General features: G+C 37.3%; 2 protein-coding genes and 1 long non-coding RNA gene across 3 annotated transcripts in view; 2 read left to right on the top strand and 1 right to left on the bottom strand.

Annotated features, from left to right (window-relative positions):
* The first annotated feature begins 6178 nt into the window (after window positions 1-6178).
* Window positions 6179-7758, top strand: LOC144972111 (uncharacterized). The gene is made up of 3 exons (XR_013645273.1): window positions 6179-6230; window positions 6911-6992; window positions 7673-7758. It is a non-coding gene; the product is annotated as an uncharacterized LOC144972111 (long non-coding RNA).
* Window positions 7759-8895: 1137 nt separating this feature from the next.
* LOC144971863 (uncharacterized) overlaps window positions 8896-16185 on the top strand; it is a 26662-nt gene continuing 19372 nt past the window's right edge. Inside the window, exons 1-4 of the mRNA XM_078912937.1 lie at window positions 8896-8904; window positions 9361-9555; window positions 9976-10071; window positions 11635-11817. Of these exons, the coding sequence (XP_078769063.1) occupies window positions 8896-8904; window positions 9361-9555; window positions 9976-10071; window positions 11635-11817 (483 nt within the window). The remainder of the gene's footprint in view (window positions 8905-9360; window positions 9556-9975; window positions 10072-11634; window positions 11818-16185) is intronic.
* The window catches only part of LOC144972110 (sialin-like), a 4237-nt gene continuing 2822 nt past the window's right edge, over window positions 14771-16185 (bottom strand). Inside the window, exon 2 of the mRNA XM_078913198.1 lies at window positions 14771-16185. This exon is cut by the window's right edge and continues 818 nt beyond it. Coding sequence (XP_078769324.1) covers window positions 14825-16185 — 1361 coding nt within the window. The 3' untranslated portion in view covers window positions 14771-14824.

Below are 16185 nucleotides of genomic sequence, written 5' to 3'. Positions count from 1 at the left end.
TCTTAGCCAAGTTCATACTATCTATATAGCCATACATCAGCCGAAATGGATCGCCTCAAAATGATCAATAGGGACTTACATTTCTGGCGCAGGGGAAAAATACAAGATGCTGACATCTGGGTTCGATGTCATATCAACTCGACCATTCTGCCTCCTCCCCATTCCCCTTCCTAAATACTATAAATTATGGTGATCAATTCTGACATCCCCATTAGGGACTCCACTAAAAGAAGGTTATAATAAAACTGCCATACTCTGGAGAAAAAAAAATATTTTAAAATTTGGGCAGAAATCTCGTCCTTCACATATCGATCGAATTAAATGACCCTCATCTTGGCAAAAAAAAAACAAACAAACAAACAAAAAACCTCTCAAACCTGGGACTTCGCGAAGTCCAAGATTTGAGAGTTTTTGCCAAAATGAGAGCCATTTAAATCGATCGATATTTGAAGGACGAGATTTCTGGCCATTTTTTAAAATATGGATTTTCCCAGAGTACGGCAACCTGATAAAGTCCCCAGAAGCGCTTTAAAAATCAAGCACACATACAAACACACAAACACACACACACACACACACACCACACACACACACAACACACAACACACAATATATATATATACATACCACACGCACACACTATACACATCCTCTTCCACTCCTTCTTTTTCGCTCTCTCTTTCTATCTCTCTCCCTCTCTTTTCCCTCTCCCCCTATTCTCCCCACTCTCTCTCTCTCTCTTTCTCTCTCTCTCTCTCTCTCTTCCGCCCCCTTTCTCTATCTCTCTATCTCTCTCTAACACTCAAACACAAACACACACACACACACACACACACACACACAAGCACACACAAACACACGCATACATACGAACTAAACATAACTTATCAATCATTATTATTATATTTGAAATGCATCTAGCGTCAAAACAGCCATGTTTTCAAGCGTTTCATCAAAGCATCATCATAATCATCACACGAACGAGCCTTACAGCTCAGAGACTTCCACAAACGTGGAGCAATGTTAGTAAAAGCATCTGGTTATGTGGCCTTGTGGTATGGCACTCGCTTTCGAATCGGAAGGTCCTGGGTTCGAGCCCAAACTCGGCGTATAGTTGAGTTCTTGGAAAATGCTCTTTACTCACATTCTCTCACCGTACTCAGGTGTAAAATGAGAACCTGGTCGGTAACATCGTTGTCTCTGTCGGAAAAAAAATTGTATTATTGCCTAACAGTCGCCATGTCTCGTTCTATATTTTACATGTTTCTAAAAAATAATTTAAAAAATTGAGCTTTTATATAGAGCAATATCCACTAAATGTGCTCAAAGCGCTTTATAAGGGGTCCCTGGTCAACAGCAACATTCAACATGTAGGACGGGACATGACGCCCGTTAGGCGATATTACAATTTTTCGGACAAAGACAACGCTTTAACGACCAGGTACTCATTTTAGACCTGAGTACGGTGAGAGAATGTGAGTAAAGAGCCTTTTCCAAGGACTCAACTATGCGCCGAGCGCGAGGGTCGAACCCAGGACCTTCCGATCCGAAAGCGAGTGTCATACGACTAGACCACATAGCCGCACATGTTGCTGTTGGTAGGGACCCTTTGTAATGCGCTTTGAGCGCGTTTAGTGGATATTGTGCTATATAAAAGCTCATTTTCTTCTTCTTTAAGGCTGGATTCGTCTTACATAATGATGGTTTAAGCAGTTGAGTTTCTGATGATCTTAAACGTTCTTGGTAGTTTATAAACTTCAATGACCTCCTTGAGGCATTCGGGTGACAAATCGTATCGTATCGTATCGTTTAAGAGCTAATAGGTTCTAAAAACATTTAGACCGTCTGAATGCACTGTGTATGCATTGGTGCAATTTATCAATTATATAAATAGTATTCAATGTCAATTATTTGATAATGTTTAGAATTAAATATCTAATACATAAATAAGTGTCATGTTCAATATTCGTAGTATAATTACGAGTAACTCGATTTACATTCATATGGCGTGTCCAACTTGAACAATCATTCAGGCATTTGGACGTTAGCATTAATATATTAAATATTTATTCTTTTTCTTCAACGGGTAACTTCTTGGCCTTTGCAAACAAAAGCTTTAGACTCAACGATAACCAGAAAGATCTGCTACTCCGCAATCAGCTCAAATTATTAAGAGGCATCAAGATTGATGGCCTATTCCTGAATAGTTTCCTTATAATAACATTGGCTGACTTTGATAGGAAATCGAAATAAGGGGAGACAATAACTTGTGGAATGTTAAATCCCTAAGGCTTTGTTTGGGTGGAGGAAGTGACGTCATCTTTCCTATCAAGATGTGACGTCACATTCAACCCTTACACAAAATAAAGTTTGTTTGTATCTTTGTTTGCTTTGCCTTTTTTTAAAAAATTTTGTTTTGGTTTTTATTCTTTACTTGATCGGACAATAGAAATTGCTTATTGCCCTTTGTATAAGACCCTAGTCTATCATAACGAACTTTCGCCAAATATAATAAACCTCGCTACCCAATCACTGCTTGGTTGAAAAAAACAAAACATCTTCACTTTGACCCCCTTTGTGCGAAGCTCGTGTTCTACCATTTGAGCTAATGCCCTTCCTCCTCCTCCTCCCCAGTGATAGCAGCGTTGTTTCTGTCGAAAAACGAAATTTTATAAGCACCTTACTGGTGTCATGTTTCTTTCTTGTTCGTTAAATGTTGCTGATGGCTGGGGACTAACGTTTACATATAGGTAGGTCTGACATCCGAACTCAATTATGGGTCTAGTTTAACATTGTTGTAAATGGGGACTATGTTGCGTCATTTTTTAAGATTTCCATTACAACAATGAGCCCATAAGGAATCGGGTTATCAGACCTGCAAATATGTGTACGTCGCTTGGGGCCCGTTGTAAAGCGATTTAAGCACGTTTAGTAGATATTGCTCAATAAAGAAGAACAACTTTTTAAAAACAAGTAAAATTATATTTTTCTTCTTTTCCACAAAATCCTACCCACTATCTACTTGGAATTCAACGAAAACTACCAGAGCCTGTGCAACAACAGCCTACACAGTCAGGGCATTGCCGACATCAGTCGGTTTTTGTTGACCAACGACTTTCTCACAAGACTGGACCTCTCAGGTAAGCAAAATGAAAATTAGGAAGAAAAGGAAAGAAAAGAAGAAATAATATAAAAAATGTGACCCAACGTCTCGAAACGGTATTATGTCGGGATGAACCAAACGCTAAAAAGTCAAATTAAAGCTAAAGTGGTCAAACATTTGAATTGTTGATATTTAGCATTCTAAAAGATGATATTCATTCTCCTCTATAAAGCATAGAAACTCAATGTCAGACAGACATTTCTGGCTACAAGTTAAATTTTCAACATCTTAATCATCCCGACTTGTTTTGAGGCGAGGGGTCACAAATAATAAAATTATATATCAATAACATTTGCAGATCGATAATTTAAGTTAGTATTTAAAGATAGTATGAGATTTTTACTAAGTAGTATAGACAGTTTATCAAAAACATTAAAAGATGAACAATATAAAATACTTGAAAGAGAATTATATAAAAATGTCAAAGACCAATACTGTGAAGATTATAATAATGACTTTAGTAAAGAAATAAAACTACAACAAAAAAAAAAAATTATTAAAAAAACAACGTTATACAGATCTGTTATTTGAAGATTTAAAATATCATGAAAATAATGAAAGTGAAAAGAAAAACGAAAGAAGTTTTAAAGGAGTGTTTCCATGTGATTAGTTTGATTCCTTAGAAAAATTAATGAATAAATCTTTTCCAGATAAAAAATAATTTTATTCTATATTAACTCAATCTGATTTATCTGATAATGAATATGAACATGGAAAAAAGATATTCAATAAATACTGTGAAACATTTGAAGATTATTTAATGCTTAATCAAAAATTAGATGTTCTTATTTTAGCAGATGTATTTGAAAATTTTTAGAAATATTTGTTTAAAACATTATGAAATAGATCCAGCTTATTGATATTCAGCTCCTGGATTATCATGGAATGCATGTTTAAAATATGCAGGTATAGAATTAGATCTATTGTATGATATGGATATGAAGATTATGTTTGAAAATGGTATTAGAGGAGGATTTCCAGGAGTTCTTGGTTCTAGATATGTTAAAACTTATAATAAATCTACAACTGATAAAGAAAAAAGAAAAAAATCCAAATTATCTCTGGTATACAGATGCTAATAACTTTTATGGTTGTGGAATGTCAGAGAAACTTCCTTATGGAAACTTTAAATGGGAAGAAGATATAAAACAAGATATAAATTATTATTTAGATAAATGTAATGAAGATGTTGGAATAATTTTTAAAGTTGATTTAGAATATGATTCACTTACAACAAAATTTAAATTAAGAAAATTTCCTCCTATGCCTTTATCAAGAAAGATTAATGAAGATGAAATATCAAATTATTCAAGAGATTTCTTAAAAATACATAATAATAGATTAGGAGATGTAGAAAAATTAATTTTAGATCTTCATAATAAAAAAGAATATATTGTACATTATGATATCTTAAAATATTATATTTCTCTTGGAACAAAAGTAACAAAGATTCATAGTAAAATAACATTCAATCATAAAACGTGGTTAAAAGTGAGTTGTCTTTAGTAGAGCTCAAGGAAACAGGATATTTCATTGGTTGAACTATTGAATACAACTCACGATTTGTTTTCTTTTGTGGCAAAAGACTGGCATTTTGACGTCATTTTTGGTCAGTGTCAGCGTAGCCATCGTACAGTTATAGCCTTACACCGTAGCCATCGTTAACTTATAGCCTGACACTGACCAAAAAATGACGTCAAAACGCCAGTCTTTGGCCACAAAAGAAAACAAATCGTGAGTTATATTCAATAGTTCAACCAATGAAATAACTTGTATCCATGAGCACTACTATCGGCAACTCACTAGGCGGTGCAAAAACAAATAATGACGTCTTTTGGGTTTCAGTGTCAGGCTATAACTTAACTATGGCTACGGTGTCAGGCTATCTCGTGTCAGGCTGCAGATAGTTCGAATGTCTTTGTTATTGTTTGTTTTTTTTTTGTCATCCGCGTTTATGAGTAATTCTCACTTAAATGTATTAACCAGGCGTTCAAGGTTACACACAGTTTTGTGCGTTGGTCCGTTATACTTCCGGATGGTAAGGCAATATTGTGAGCTTCTTAGCCAAGCGCACAATATCTATAGTATGGACCATGATCAATGCGATCTTCAAAGACGAGCAAGAAAACAGGAGTAATGTGATTAAACAAAATGTTGCTAGCATGAAGATACTATACGCTGTTTGTCACCCGTCCGATTATTAACCATGCTCGTTATCGTTTGACTATTTCAAAAGCTAACGCACATGAATCACATTGGTATCGCATAATGAATTTATTGACTAGGAGAAGAATTTGAGTTGTTTTCAACGTAGTTTCTGTGTCCTTGGGCTCTCGGCCATTCTATAGATAGAATTTGAGGCGAGGCACACTTGAGGAATAGGTCTGATCAACGTTAAAAAAATAAATTTTAAAATGAGCTTTTATATAGCGCAATACCCACTAAATGTGCTCAAAGCGCTTTACAAGGGGTCCCTGGTCAACAGCAACATTTAACATGTAGGACGGGACGTGACGCCTGTTGGGCGATGTTACAATTTTTTCGGAATAAGACAACGCTGTTTACGACCAGGTACTCATTTTACACCTGAGTACGGTGAGGGAATGTGAGTAAAGAGCCTTCTCCAAGGACTCAACTATGCGCCGAGCGAGGCTCGAACCCAAGACCTTCCGATACGAAAGCGAGTGTCATACCAATAGATCACAAAGTCGCACGTTAAGTTAGAATTTTAAAAATTCCTATGTCCTCGAAGAAACGATTGGCTGGCTGGGTCAAAGTTAGACAGGGTGCAAAGTACTTTCCGACAGACTAGCGTGGGGAGCAAAACAATAATACGTCCGCTTAACGCAGCAAATGGAGTGCCGAAAGATGCCAAATGTTGTTACTTTCCATTTCACGCTACAGCAATCGGGATTAGCTTCATCTCCATAGGCTTTGAAAAATTACTTCTGTTTGTTTGTTAGGTTGTTTGTTTAGTTGATTAACGATTTGTTTGTTTCACATTCAATAAATTTCAGGAAATAAGTTGACAGATAAAGATGCTCCTCACATTACAGCAATCCTACAGGTATGTATGTATTCGTGCAGCAATGTGGTCTAGCGGTATGACACTCGCTTTCGGATCGGAAGGTCATGGGTTCGAGCCTCGCGCTCGGCACATAGTTGAGTCCTTGGAAAATGCTCTTTACTCACATTCTCTAACCGTACTCAGGTGTAAAATGAGTACCTGTCCGAAAAATTGTAATATCGCCTAACAGGCGGCATGTCCCGTCCTACATGTTAAATTTTGCTGTTGACCAGGGACCCCTTGAAAAGCGCTTTGAGCACATTTAGTGGATATTGCCCTATATAAAGCTCAATTTTTTAAAAAAATCATTCCATAGATGTTTGACATTGTACAGAATACCATCTACATTTGTGATAACGTGTTTAAGCAAACTATAATACATTTTATAAAACGGTTTATTTATACCCTACAGAAAATGCAAGTCGACAAACCACAAACACACACACACACACACACACACACACACACACACAACACAATATATATATTATATTATATTATTATTATTATATATTATTATTATTATTATTATTATTATATTATTATTATTATTATTATTATTATTATTTATTATTATTATTATTATTTTGAGTCAGATGCATGGAAAGAATATCAAATGAAACACTGTCTTTATAAATGTTTTGAATATGACTTGTTTAATATTTTCCTTTTGATCCCAGAAAAACACGACTTTGAAAACGTTGCTGTTGAATCACAACGAGTTCCGTGAGGAAGGAGGGATTTTGATTGGACAAGCCTTGGGTAAGCAGAAAGCGCGATCTTTAATGGCCAGCGATATGGGACATAACCTTTTCCAAAGCAACGATTGTAGCAGTTACTTCCCTTTGACCTGTAAATTCCAGAATAGAATATTGTATGAATATGCCTCAACAGTCGTAAAGTCACTTCCCTTGTAATGACGCGTGGTAACTTAGTAACTGGCTCTAAACTATCGGAACAATGGCGGACGCCCTTATGAAATATTTCTCCGACGAGCATAAAAGCGTATCCAGAGGAAAAAACATTATAAATCTGATCATGTTTTGACTTTTACACATCCTGATCATAAGACATGAAAAGTTCTAGCCAGCATGAAGAATAAAAAGTACAGATTTTCTTTGTTTAGAACCACGATGGCCGCCGTTGCTGGCGTGACATCAGACTATTGAATCCAATTATAACAAATACTTTCAATATACACTTATAACCAATTAATGAAGTTGAAATAATATTTGAAATAAATAGTTATAAACTAAAGCAATATTCTGCATTAAACTTTACGAAATATTATTTGCAATTTCTCGAGCAGCTTTCATGCCAAAATACTATGTGTATCGATATAGTATGATAACATATTGGTAACCCATTGTGAGCAACTTTCATAACTTTGCATTAATGGTTCAAGTAACTATATTTTAATTTCCTACCATTGTGTTTGAAAGCCGAGAACACAACTCTGGAAGATATCGATTTGAGCTGGAACCACCTGAGACGGTGTGGGGCTATAGGAATTGCAACTGGACTGCAGGTAATAGAAGTAATGGTGGTATTAGTGGTAGTAGTCTCAGTAGCAGTAGTAGTAGTAGTAGTAGTAGTAGTAGTAGTAGTAGTAGTAGTAGTAGTAGTAGTAGTAGTAATAGTAGTAGTAGTAGTAGTCGTAGTGTAGTAGTAGTAGTAGTGTGGTGGTAGTAGTAGTAGTAGTAGTAGTAGTAGTAGTAGTAGTAGTATATATGAGTAGTAGTAGTAGTATGTGAGTAGTAGTAGTAGTAGTAGTAGTATAGTAGATAGTAGTAGTAGTAGTAGTAGTAGTAGTAGTAGTATAGTAGTAGGTTGTGTTGTTGTTAGTAGTAGTAGTAGTAGTAGTATGTAGTAGTAGTAGTAGTAGTATAGTGATAGTATGTATAGTATATATAATATATATAATATATAATAATTAAATAATAATAAATATTGGTATTATTATTATTATTATTATTATTATTATTATTATTATTATTATTATTATAGTATAGTAGTAGTAGTAGTAGTAGTAGTAGTAGTATAGTAGTAGTAGTAGTGTAGTAGGTAGTAGTAGTAGTAGTAGTATAGTAGTGGTAGTAGGAGTAGTAGTAGTATGAGTAGTAGTGGTAGTGGTCGTCGTCGTTGTCGTAGTAGTAGTAGTAGTAGTAGTAGTAGTAGTAGTAGTAGTAGTAGTAGTAGTAGTAGTAGTAGTAGTAGTAGTGGAAGTGGTAGTAGTAGTAGTAGTAGTAGTAGTAGTAGTAGTAGTAGTAGTAGTAGTAGTAGTAGTAGTAGTAGTAGTAGTAGTAGTAGTAGTAGTAGTAGTAGTAGTAGTAGTAGTAGTAGTAGTAGTAATTTAGTTATTGTTGTTGTTGTCTTTGTAGTAGTTTTTGTTGATGTTGTAGAAGCGGCAGTAGTAGTTGCAGTATTAAGTGTGATGTTGTTAGTGGTAGTTGTATTATATTATCAAATTGTATTTTAGCCAATAATATTGACATGATATGTTAATAAATTAAACGAACCTAAGTATAGAAGGAACGGAATTGACGCCACTCAGCTTTGTCATTATTTTAATTCAACCTGTTGGTTGGTTAGTTATCATTAATTCTATTAATCGGACTATAAAGGTTAGACCTAATCTATTGTTTTTGTACGTTTTGTATGGCTGATGGATGTTGTGAGTAATTTATCTAATCGCATAGAATCAATAAATCAATAACTTTTTTAAAAAATGAGCTTTTATATAACGCAATATCCACTAAATGTGCTCAAAGCGCTTTACAAGGGGTCCCTGGTCAACAGCAACATTTAACATTTAGGACGGGACATGATGACGCCTGTCAGGCGATATTACAATTTTTCAGACAAAAACACCGCTGTTAACGGCCAGGTACTCATTTTACACCTGAATACGGTGAGAGAATGTGAGTAAAGAGCCTTTTCCAAGGACTCGACTTTGCGCGAGGCTCGAACCCAGGACCTTCCGATCCGAAAGCGAGTGTCATACCACTAGACCACATAGCCGCAGTAATCTACAAAACAAAATTAAATATTTTGATATTTATATATTTGTCAATTAAATTGTAAACTGATGTTCTTCTTTTACTATCACCCCTCCCCCTTTTGAATCCAGCAAAATACAGCTCTTCGGGCTGTCAACCTTGCATGGAATGGTTTTGGGTTCGAGGGCTGCGTTGCCATCGGCGACATGATGTGTTCAAACACCACCATCACGGAACTGGACCTGGCATACAATAGGATTGGACCCCAGGCCCTTCTAGAAGTCCTCAGAGGTGTGGCTGGCAACAAAACGTTGAGAATTCTCAAGGTAGGTGGAAAATTTTGATTGTCTTGTAGTATGTAAACGTGCCCAAGTCTATAGATGATGTGCGCTTGGCTAAGAAACTAACAATATTGCCACCCGGAAATATGATGGACCAACACACAAAACTGTGTGTAAACATGAACGTTTCTAGTCTGGTTAATACAGTTTAGTGAGAATTACTCACAAATATGGATGGCAAAAATAAACCGATAACAAAGACCTCAGTGACGTCATTTTCGTTCTATCTATAGTCTGGTTAATACAGTGTAATGAGAATTACTCACAAACATGGATGGCAAAAAACAATAACAGAGACCTGAGCGACGTCAACTTCATTCTATCTATATTAGATTGAAAAGTTTTTGTAGCATTTTGTAGTCATTTTTCTTCTTTTCCTTCTTGTCCTTCTGTCTTCCACTCCAGTTGGGATACAACCCCGTCACTGCATCATTTTCCAGTTTTATTCTATTGGTTGTCCAGAAACACAGGGAGTGTGCTTTGGAAAATATTGATCTGGCTGTAAGTGTGGAGACGTATTTTCATATCAAAGCTTCATCTACATTATTTTTATCGTTATAATTATCATCTTCATCATCATCATCATCATCATCATCATCATCATCATCAAATACGTCAGCAGTCCTTTATTTGACCTTATACAAATAGCAACTTGAGCGAGGTCACCAGCCCTCCTTCCAACTAATTGATGAACAAATACAAAATGCAGGTATTTAAAAACGTAAAGTATAAGAGTGCTAATATGAAAAGGACGCCTAACAGGCGATTTGTACAGTTTGAAATGAACATTTTGTGCCATAAGTACTGCGTGGAGAATAAATAAAGCATCGTGGAGGGTATTGAGTATTGAGCACGTTACACGTAAAACGCACGACTTCGGGAGTATAGATAGAATGCGCTTGGCCAAGGAGTTCACAACATTGCCATCCGGAAGTATAACGGACCAACACACAAGACTGTGTGTAACCATGAATTTTATAGTCTGGTTAATACAGTTTAGTGAGAACAACTCACAAACGCGGATGGCAAAACAATAACAAAGGGCTGATGACGTCATCTGGATACTATCTAATCCATCACGACCAGTATAGTCACAGCGGGTCAGGGGTAGGGGCTTTACTTCGTACCCAAAAGGTGCCTTGTTCAACTAACCAGCTGCGCTGTGCGGCAATGCGGTTAACGCCTGGGCTATTCCAGTCTTCCTTTGGAACTGGCTTTAAAGATACATCTCCCTTTGGGATGAATAAAGGGAATTTTTTTTTGTTGTTTTTTTTTTTCCACAACAGCCACCAGTGTCATCACTTAATCAAACCATTTGTCGTCCCAAGGAAAATGGTCATAAAATGTAAAATACAAATATTACAGGACAGCCTACACCCCCCCCCCCACCACAAAAAAACAACAACCCCCCCCCCCCCAAAAAAAAAACAAACAAAAAAAACAAAAACAAAAACAAACCACTCACACACACACACACCAAAAAAAAAAAAAAAAAAAGAACTAAACAAAAACAGTTTGCTCCAATATCTTTCAATCTATCAAGTCGAATATCTTTTTTTTTAATGAAAAAAACCCCCAAAAAAATGAAAATCCCATTTATTTATTGATTTCAATTCACCAAACCCAGATAGAGAAAAAATGCACGCTCGACTCAAAAATATGACAGTGTCAATAACTCAATTTAGCGACCCTGTGTCCTGTGCCCACGGCGCTGGTACAGAGAGGTCGTGACGTCCCAAATTTTACTCTTCCGGTTCCTAAATCCTTCGGAGTACTAATAATGAATAGGTTACATATCACATGATAAGGTGATATAACTATTTTAGTAACCGGATGTTTAGGCAGATTCTTGGTATTTCGGGACGTACTTAAAGAGTGAGGATGGATACTCGTTAATGACGACCAGCATATATTTAGACTAGAAAATAAGATACCATCACTCTGACACCAGAAGATCAATTACACAAGATATGTATCAAATCCTCCGGAAGAGTGTTTTTACACTTCCAATGAAATTGGAACCAGTTTTTATATCACACTTTTGTTCCCTATTGTTCGTACCAGGGTGTCGTAGTGGACAAGGAGTTTGTGTCGATGCTAGAGGAGATCCAGAAGGACCGGTTCTTTATTGTCAACTATGAGGTATCCCTGCCCGTAAAGAAGATGTCCAGAGAGGAGATGAGAGAGAAGATTGGTCTGCCCAGCGCATACAACGTGGACCCTTTGAGGATGCTCTACCTTCTCAAGGTATTGCTTTTCTTTCACCTTTAAAATTATTAAATCGCAATTCCCTGCGGCTATGTGGTCTAATATGACACTCGCTTTCGGATCGGAAGGTCCTGGGTCCGAGCCTCGCTTGGCGCAAAGTTGAGTCCTTAGAAAAGGCTCTTCACTCACATTCTCTCACTGTACTCAGGTGTGAAATGAGTACCTCGCCGTTAACAGCCTTGTCTCTGTCTGAAAAAATTGTAATATCGCCTTACAGGCACATGCCTCCTTCTAAATTTTACGTGTTGCTGTTGGTCAGGGACCCTTTGTAAAGCACTTAAAGCACATTGAGTGGATATAGCACAATATAAAAACCAAATTTTGTTAAATAAATAAAATGAATGAAATAAAAATCCCTTTATTCATCCCCAAGGGGAAATTTGTCTTTAAGGTCTATCCCAAGGGAAGACTGGAATAACCCAGGAGTCAGCCACAGTGCAGCGCTGCAAATTGAGCTCGGGCGAGGTGACTTGCTCAAAGCCACACAACGAGGCGGGTAGTTGAACTCGGTACATTTTAGGTACGAAGCAAAGACCGTGCCGCTGAGCCACGCTGCTCCCAACGCTATTGTAAGATTTAACACCTCTGATTATAAAAGCTTCAAATGAGTACAAAATAAGTGAGGACGTACGCTTCAGACACATACACACAAACCTCTTCAGCGATCAACTGAAAACAACAATAAAAATGATAAAATAAGTTGTAAAAATGGCGTTTTGTAACGTAAGGGAGTAAATGTGACATACATAAGGGAACAACACAAAACAAACGACGTTTCGACCTTTGGACTTTTTCAAGTAAACACGACACACACCCACACACACACACACACGCACACACAAACACACACACACAGATATAATATGAGCCAACAAAATGGAGAGAAAGATAAAGGAAGTAAATGTGACTCATATATAAGGGAACACCACAAAAACAAACGACGTTTCGGCCTTTCGACTTTTTCAAGTCACGAAATATGTATTCGTCGTTTGTTTTTGTGGTGTTCCCTTATATATATATGAGTCACATTTACTTCCTTTATCTTTTTCTCCATTTTATTGGCTCATTTAGGCATCTAGGTTTTGGTCTATTATTGTGGATACTCCAGAAACATCATACCGTATCATACTGTATTATCTTTGATATTTATTTTGTTTGTTGCGTTGTTGGAAAAAATGTTAAACCCCTTAGCGTCCCTTTTGAAGTATCAAGTTCTTTTTTTTCTTCTTTCAAAATCATAAAATTCGTATTTATTCACCCCTCCCATTGGAAAACCCTATCAGTTCTTAGTAAATACGTATTCGTTGAATAATGCTTTGAACGCGTTGAATAAGAATTCTATCATGCAATAACATACTCGCAAGCTTGTAGTGTTATTTGGCACGATAAAAATAACTCGTTTAACAAATACAAAGAAATGAAAGAACCGTATTCTCATACATTCTGGCTCTACAGATTCCTGTGCCCATAGTAATTATTTAACCCCTTACTTAACATTGTCAGATGACAGCACGGTATCAAAACACAATTGACCTGAACGTCTTTGTTGAGATTGCCTTACAGACATGTTTGAAAAGGGTAGAGATTTTAGACCAGGGCGTCTTTAAGGAGATTGCCTTACCGACATGTTTGAAAAGGGTAGAGATTTTAGACCAGGGCGTCTTTAAGGAGATTGCCTTACAGACGTTTGAAAAGGCTAGAGATTTTAGACCATATTTAAGGAGATTGCCTTACAGACATGTTTGAAAAGGGTAGAGATTTTAGACCAGGGTGTCTTTAAGGAGATTGTCTTACAGTCGTGTTAGAAAAGGGTAATAGAGATTTTAGACCAAGACATAATAAATAAGATTGTCTTACAGTCATGTTAGAAAAAGGTAGAGATTTAGGCAGACTTTTCGTATTTCCTATTCATAAATTCTACATTACTCGCTGGGTTCGAGACGTCGGATTCAGCAACACGGGACACTGGAGCTCGATCACCGAATTTTATCTTTACAATACGTCGTTATCTCTCATGAACATTGGATTTTGGTACACTCGGATTATAGCACGCTTTTTTGTCTTCTACCAAGAGCGTGCTACATCCTGGCGAGTACTGTATTACTAGGTCGGAGTGAGTTAGGCTAGTAAAACATAACACTGTAAACAGTGAACAATAATATTTCGTTATTGACATAGATTGTTTCTGTACTTCACTTGTCCCTTTTTGTGTAATGGACGCACTTGTAACAGACATAATCACACAGCTTGGATGGGCTCCCTTACAAGACAGACGAAAAGATCAACGACTAACTTTATGTTCAACATTACAAACAAAATGACGGCCATCTCACCAGAACAACTAGACATACAACGAAATTCACGCATTCAAAGAATAACTCACTCAAAAACACTAAAACACCCATCTACTAACTCAAACATCTTCAAATATGCATTTGCACCTCGCACGATCAAAGACTGGAACGCTCTTCCAGAATCATGTGTGAACACGACAGATTTAGAAACATTCCAACGAAGATTATCAAAATTCGTCAGCCTAAACACCAACAATGGCTGTCACATTCAACAACTTTCTCCGCCCTTGAATACAAATTAAATGCTCAGAATTGAGTCGACATCGAGTAACATTCAGATTCAGATTCATATTAGTCCAGAAACCAGAAAGTCGGTGGTTCGTCCTTGATCGTGAAATGCGCTTGAGGGTGATAATTACATTTTTCTTATAGTGTTTTTACATGATTTGTTTCATAAGATATCACTCGACACTTTTTAAGTTAATATTGCTAATTGCTAATATTTTTCTTTAACTATTTCTTTCAAAATATTTTTCTTCTTGTTTCTGAAATCTCCTCATGACACATGCGATGTTTTGACCTCATCAAAAGAAACAAGCAACACATTAAAATACAAAAGGATTAAATTGATTTTATCTTTGTTTTATTTTTACTCGATTCTCCTTTGCATTTGTCTGTTTAGAAAAGAGATGTTATATTTTGTTAGCGTCTTTTGTTTTTTCATCTTCTGTGGTGACCGTCTCGTCATCATAAACATAAATTGTTACCCCCCGTTTGTCTCCTTCGTCATTTGACTCTGCCCACTTTTGAATATGAACACTTCCCATGATGCAATAGAGCACCGTTCCAACAACCAAAATGGCGGGTGTAATGAAGAAGACGGTTTGCCATTCAGATTTAGTCTTGTGTTTGGTAATGGCCGCTACCATATAGGGTGCAATGATACCATTGGCAACGGCTATGGAGTTGGATAGAGTCATGATAGGCTGGGAGAACCGTGGTGCGATGTCGTAAGGGTTGACGAAGAACGTATTCAGGTTGATGCCGGAGAAGCCAACGGTTAAGGTGAGAAGGAGCACAGCTAAGGCGGACTGTGTGCAATCTAAGAAACTAAGTATAAGTAAGAAAATTGCGGGAACAATGTTCCCGAGCACAGATCCGATTCTTCTGATCCATATTAAAGGAATTAGATTTCGTTTTAGGATGATAGTGATGAGTTGGCCTGATAGACAACCGATTATGTACTGGAGCAGGTATGGAAGCATGATGTAGAGCCCGTTAGAATCGATTGGGAATTTTAGAACTTCTTTCATATACTGGGGTCCGGTAGTCATGATTAGAAAGAGGCCCCAGCTATAGCTTAGCTGTTGGAGAATAATGGCCCAGACGGGGCGGGAGGTCAACATAGACCTCCAGGGAGTCTTATGTGGTTTTGTTGACTCAGATGCAGAAGACAATGACGATTCGATGTACTTTCTTTCTTCAGTCGTGATTGAGGGATGTAGCGCGGGTGTATCCGCAGTGAATATCATAAACACAATAACCCATACTATTCCAACTGCACCAAAGATATAGAAAACGGATGGCCAACCGCCGAGGAACCCATATTTACATAGGAAGCCTGATATAGGATATACCACAGCGGTGGCCAACATGGCTCCGGCAAAACTCAAAGACAAGAGACCAGATCTCTCGTCCGGTGGTGCCCAGCTCATCCTGAACCCGTACATGGTCATCATGGCCAACGCTGTGCAAACACCGTGCACCAATCGAATGACCACCACAGCCCAGGGACTCCACAGGGCGGCAACGTGGATTAACATCGTCAAAAAACTCATCACAGTCAAAGAAACAGCGACGACTCTTTTCTTGGAAAACTTGCTGACTAGAGCAGTTCCCGGAAATGATAAAGCTGAGTATGTCCAATAGATGGCGCCCAGGACAATGCCTTGTGTCTCTTTGCCCCAAAGTAAAGGACCGTCTTCCTCTTCGTTCTCGTTCTCTTTAGAAATGGTCAGACAACTTCCGGAATCGCCTGGAGTTGAAAGCGAGA

The sequence above is a fragment of the Berghia stephanieae genome, chromosome 4 (assembly GCF_034508935.2).
Source record: "Berghia stephanieae isolate SIO BIC M18660-M18661 chromosome 4, UCSD_Bste_1.3, whole genome shotgun sequence".
NCBI lineage: Eukaryota > Metazoa > Mollusca > Gastropoda > Nudibranchia > Aeolidiidae > Berghia > Berghia stephanieae.
Note: the sequence above shows the minus strand (reverse complement) of the source record. Positions and strands in the feature narration are given on the sequence as shown.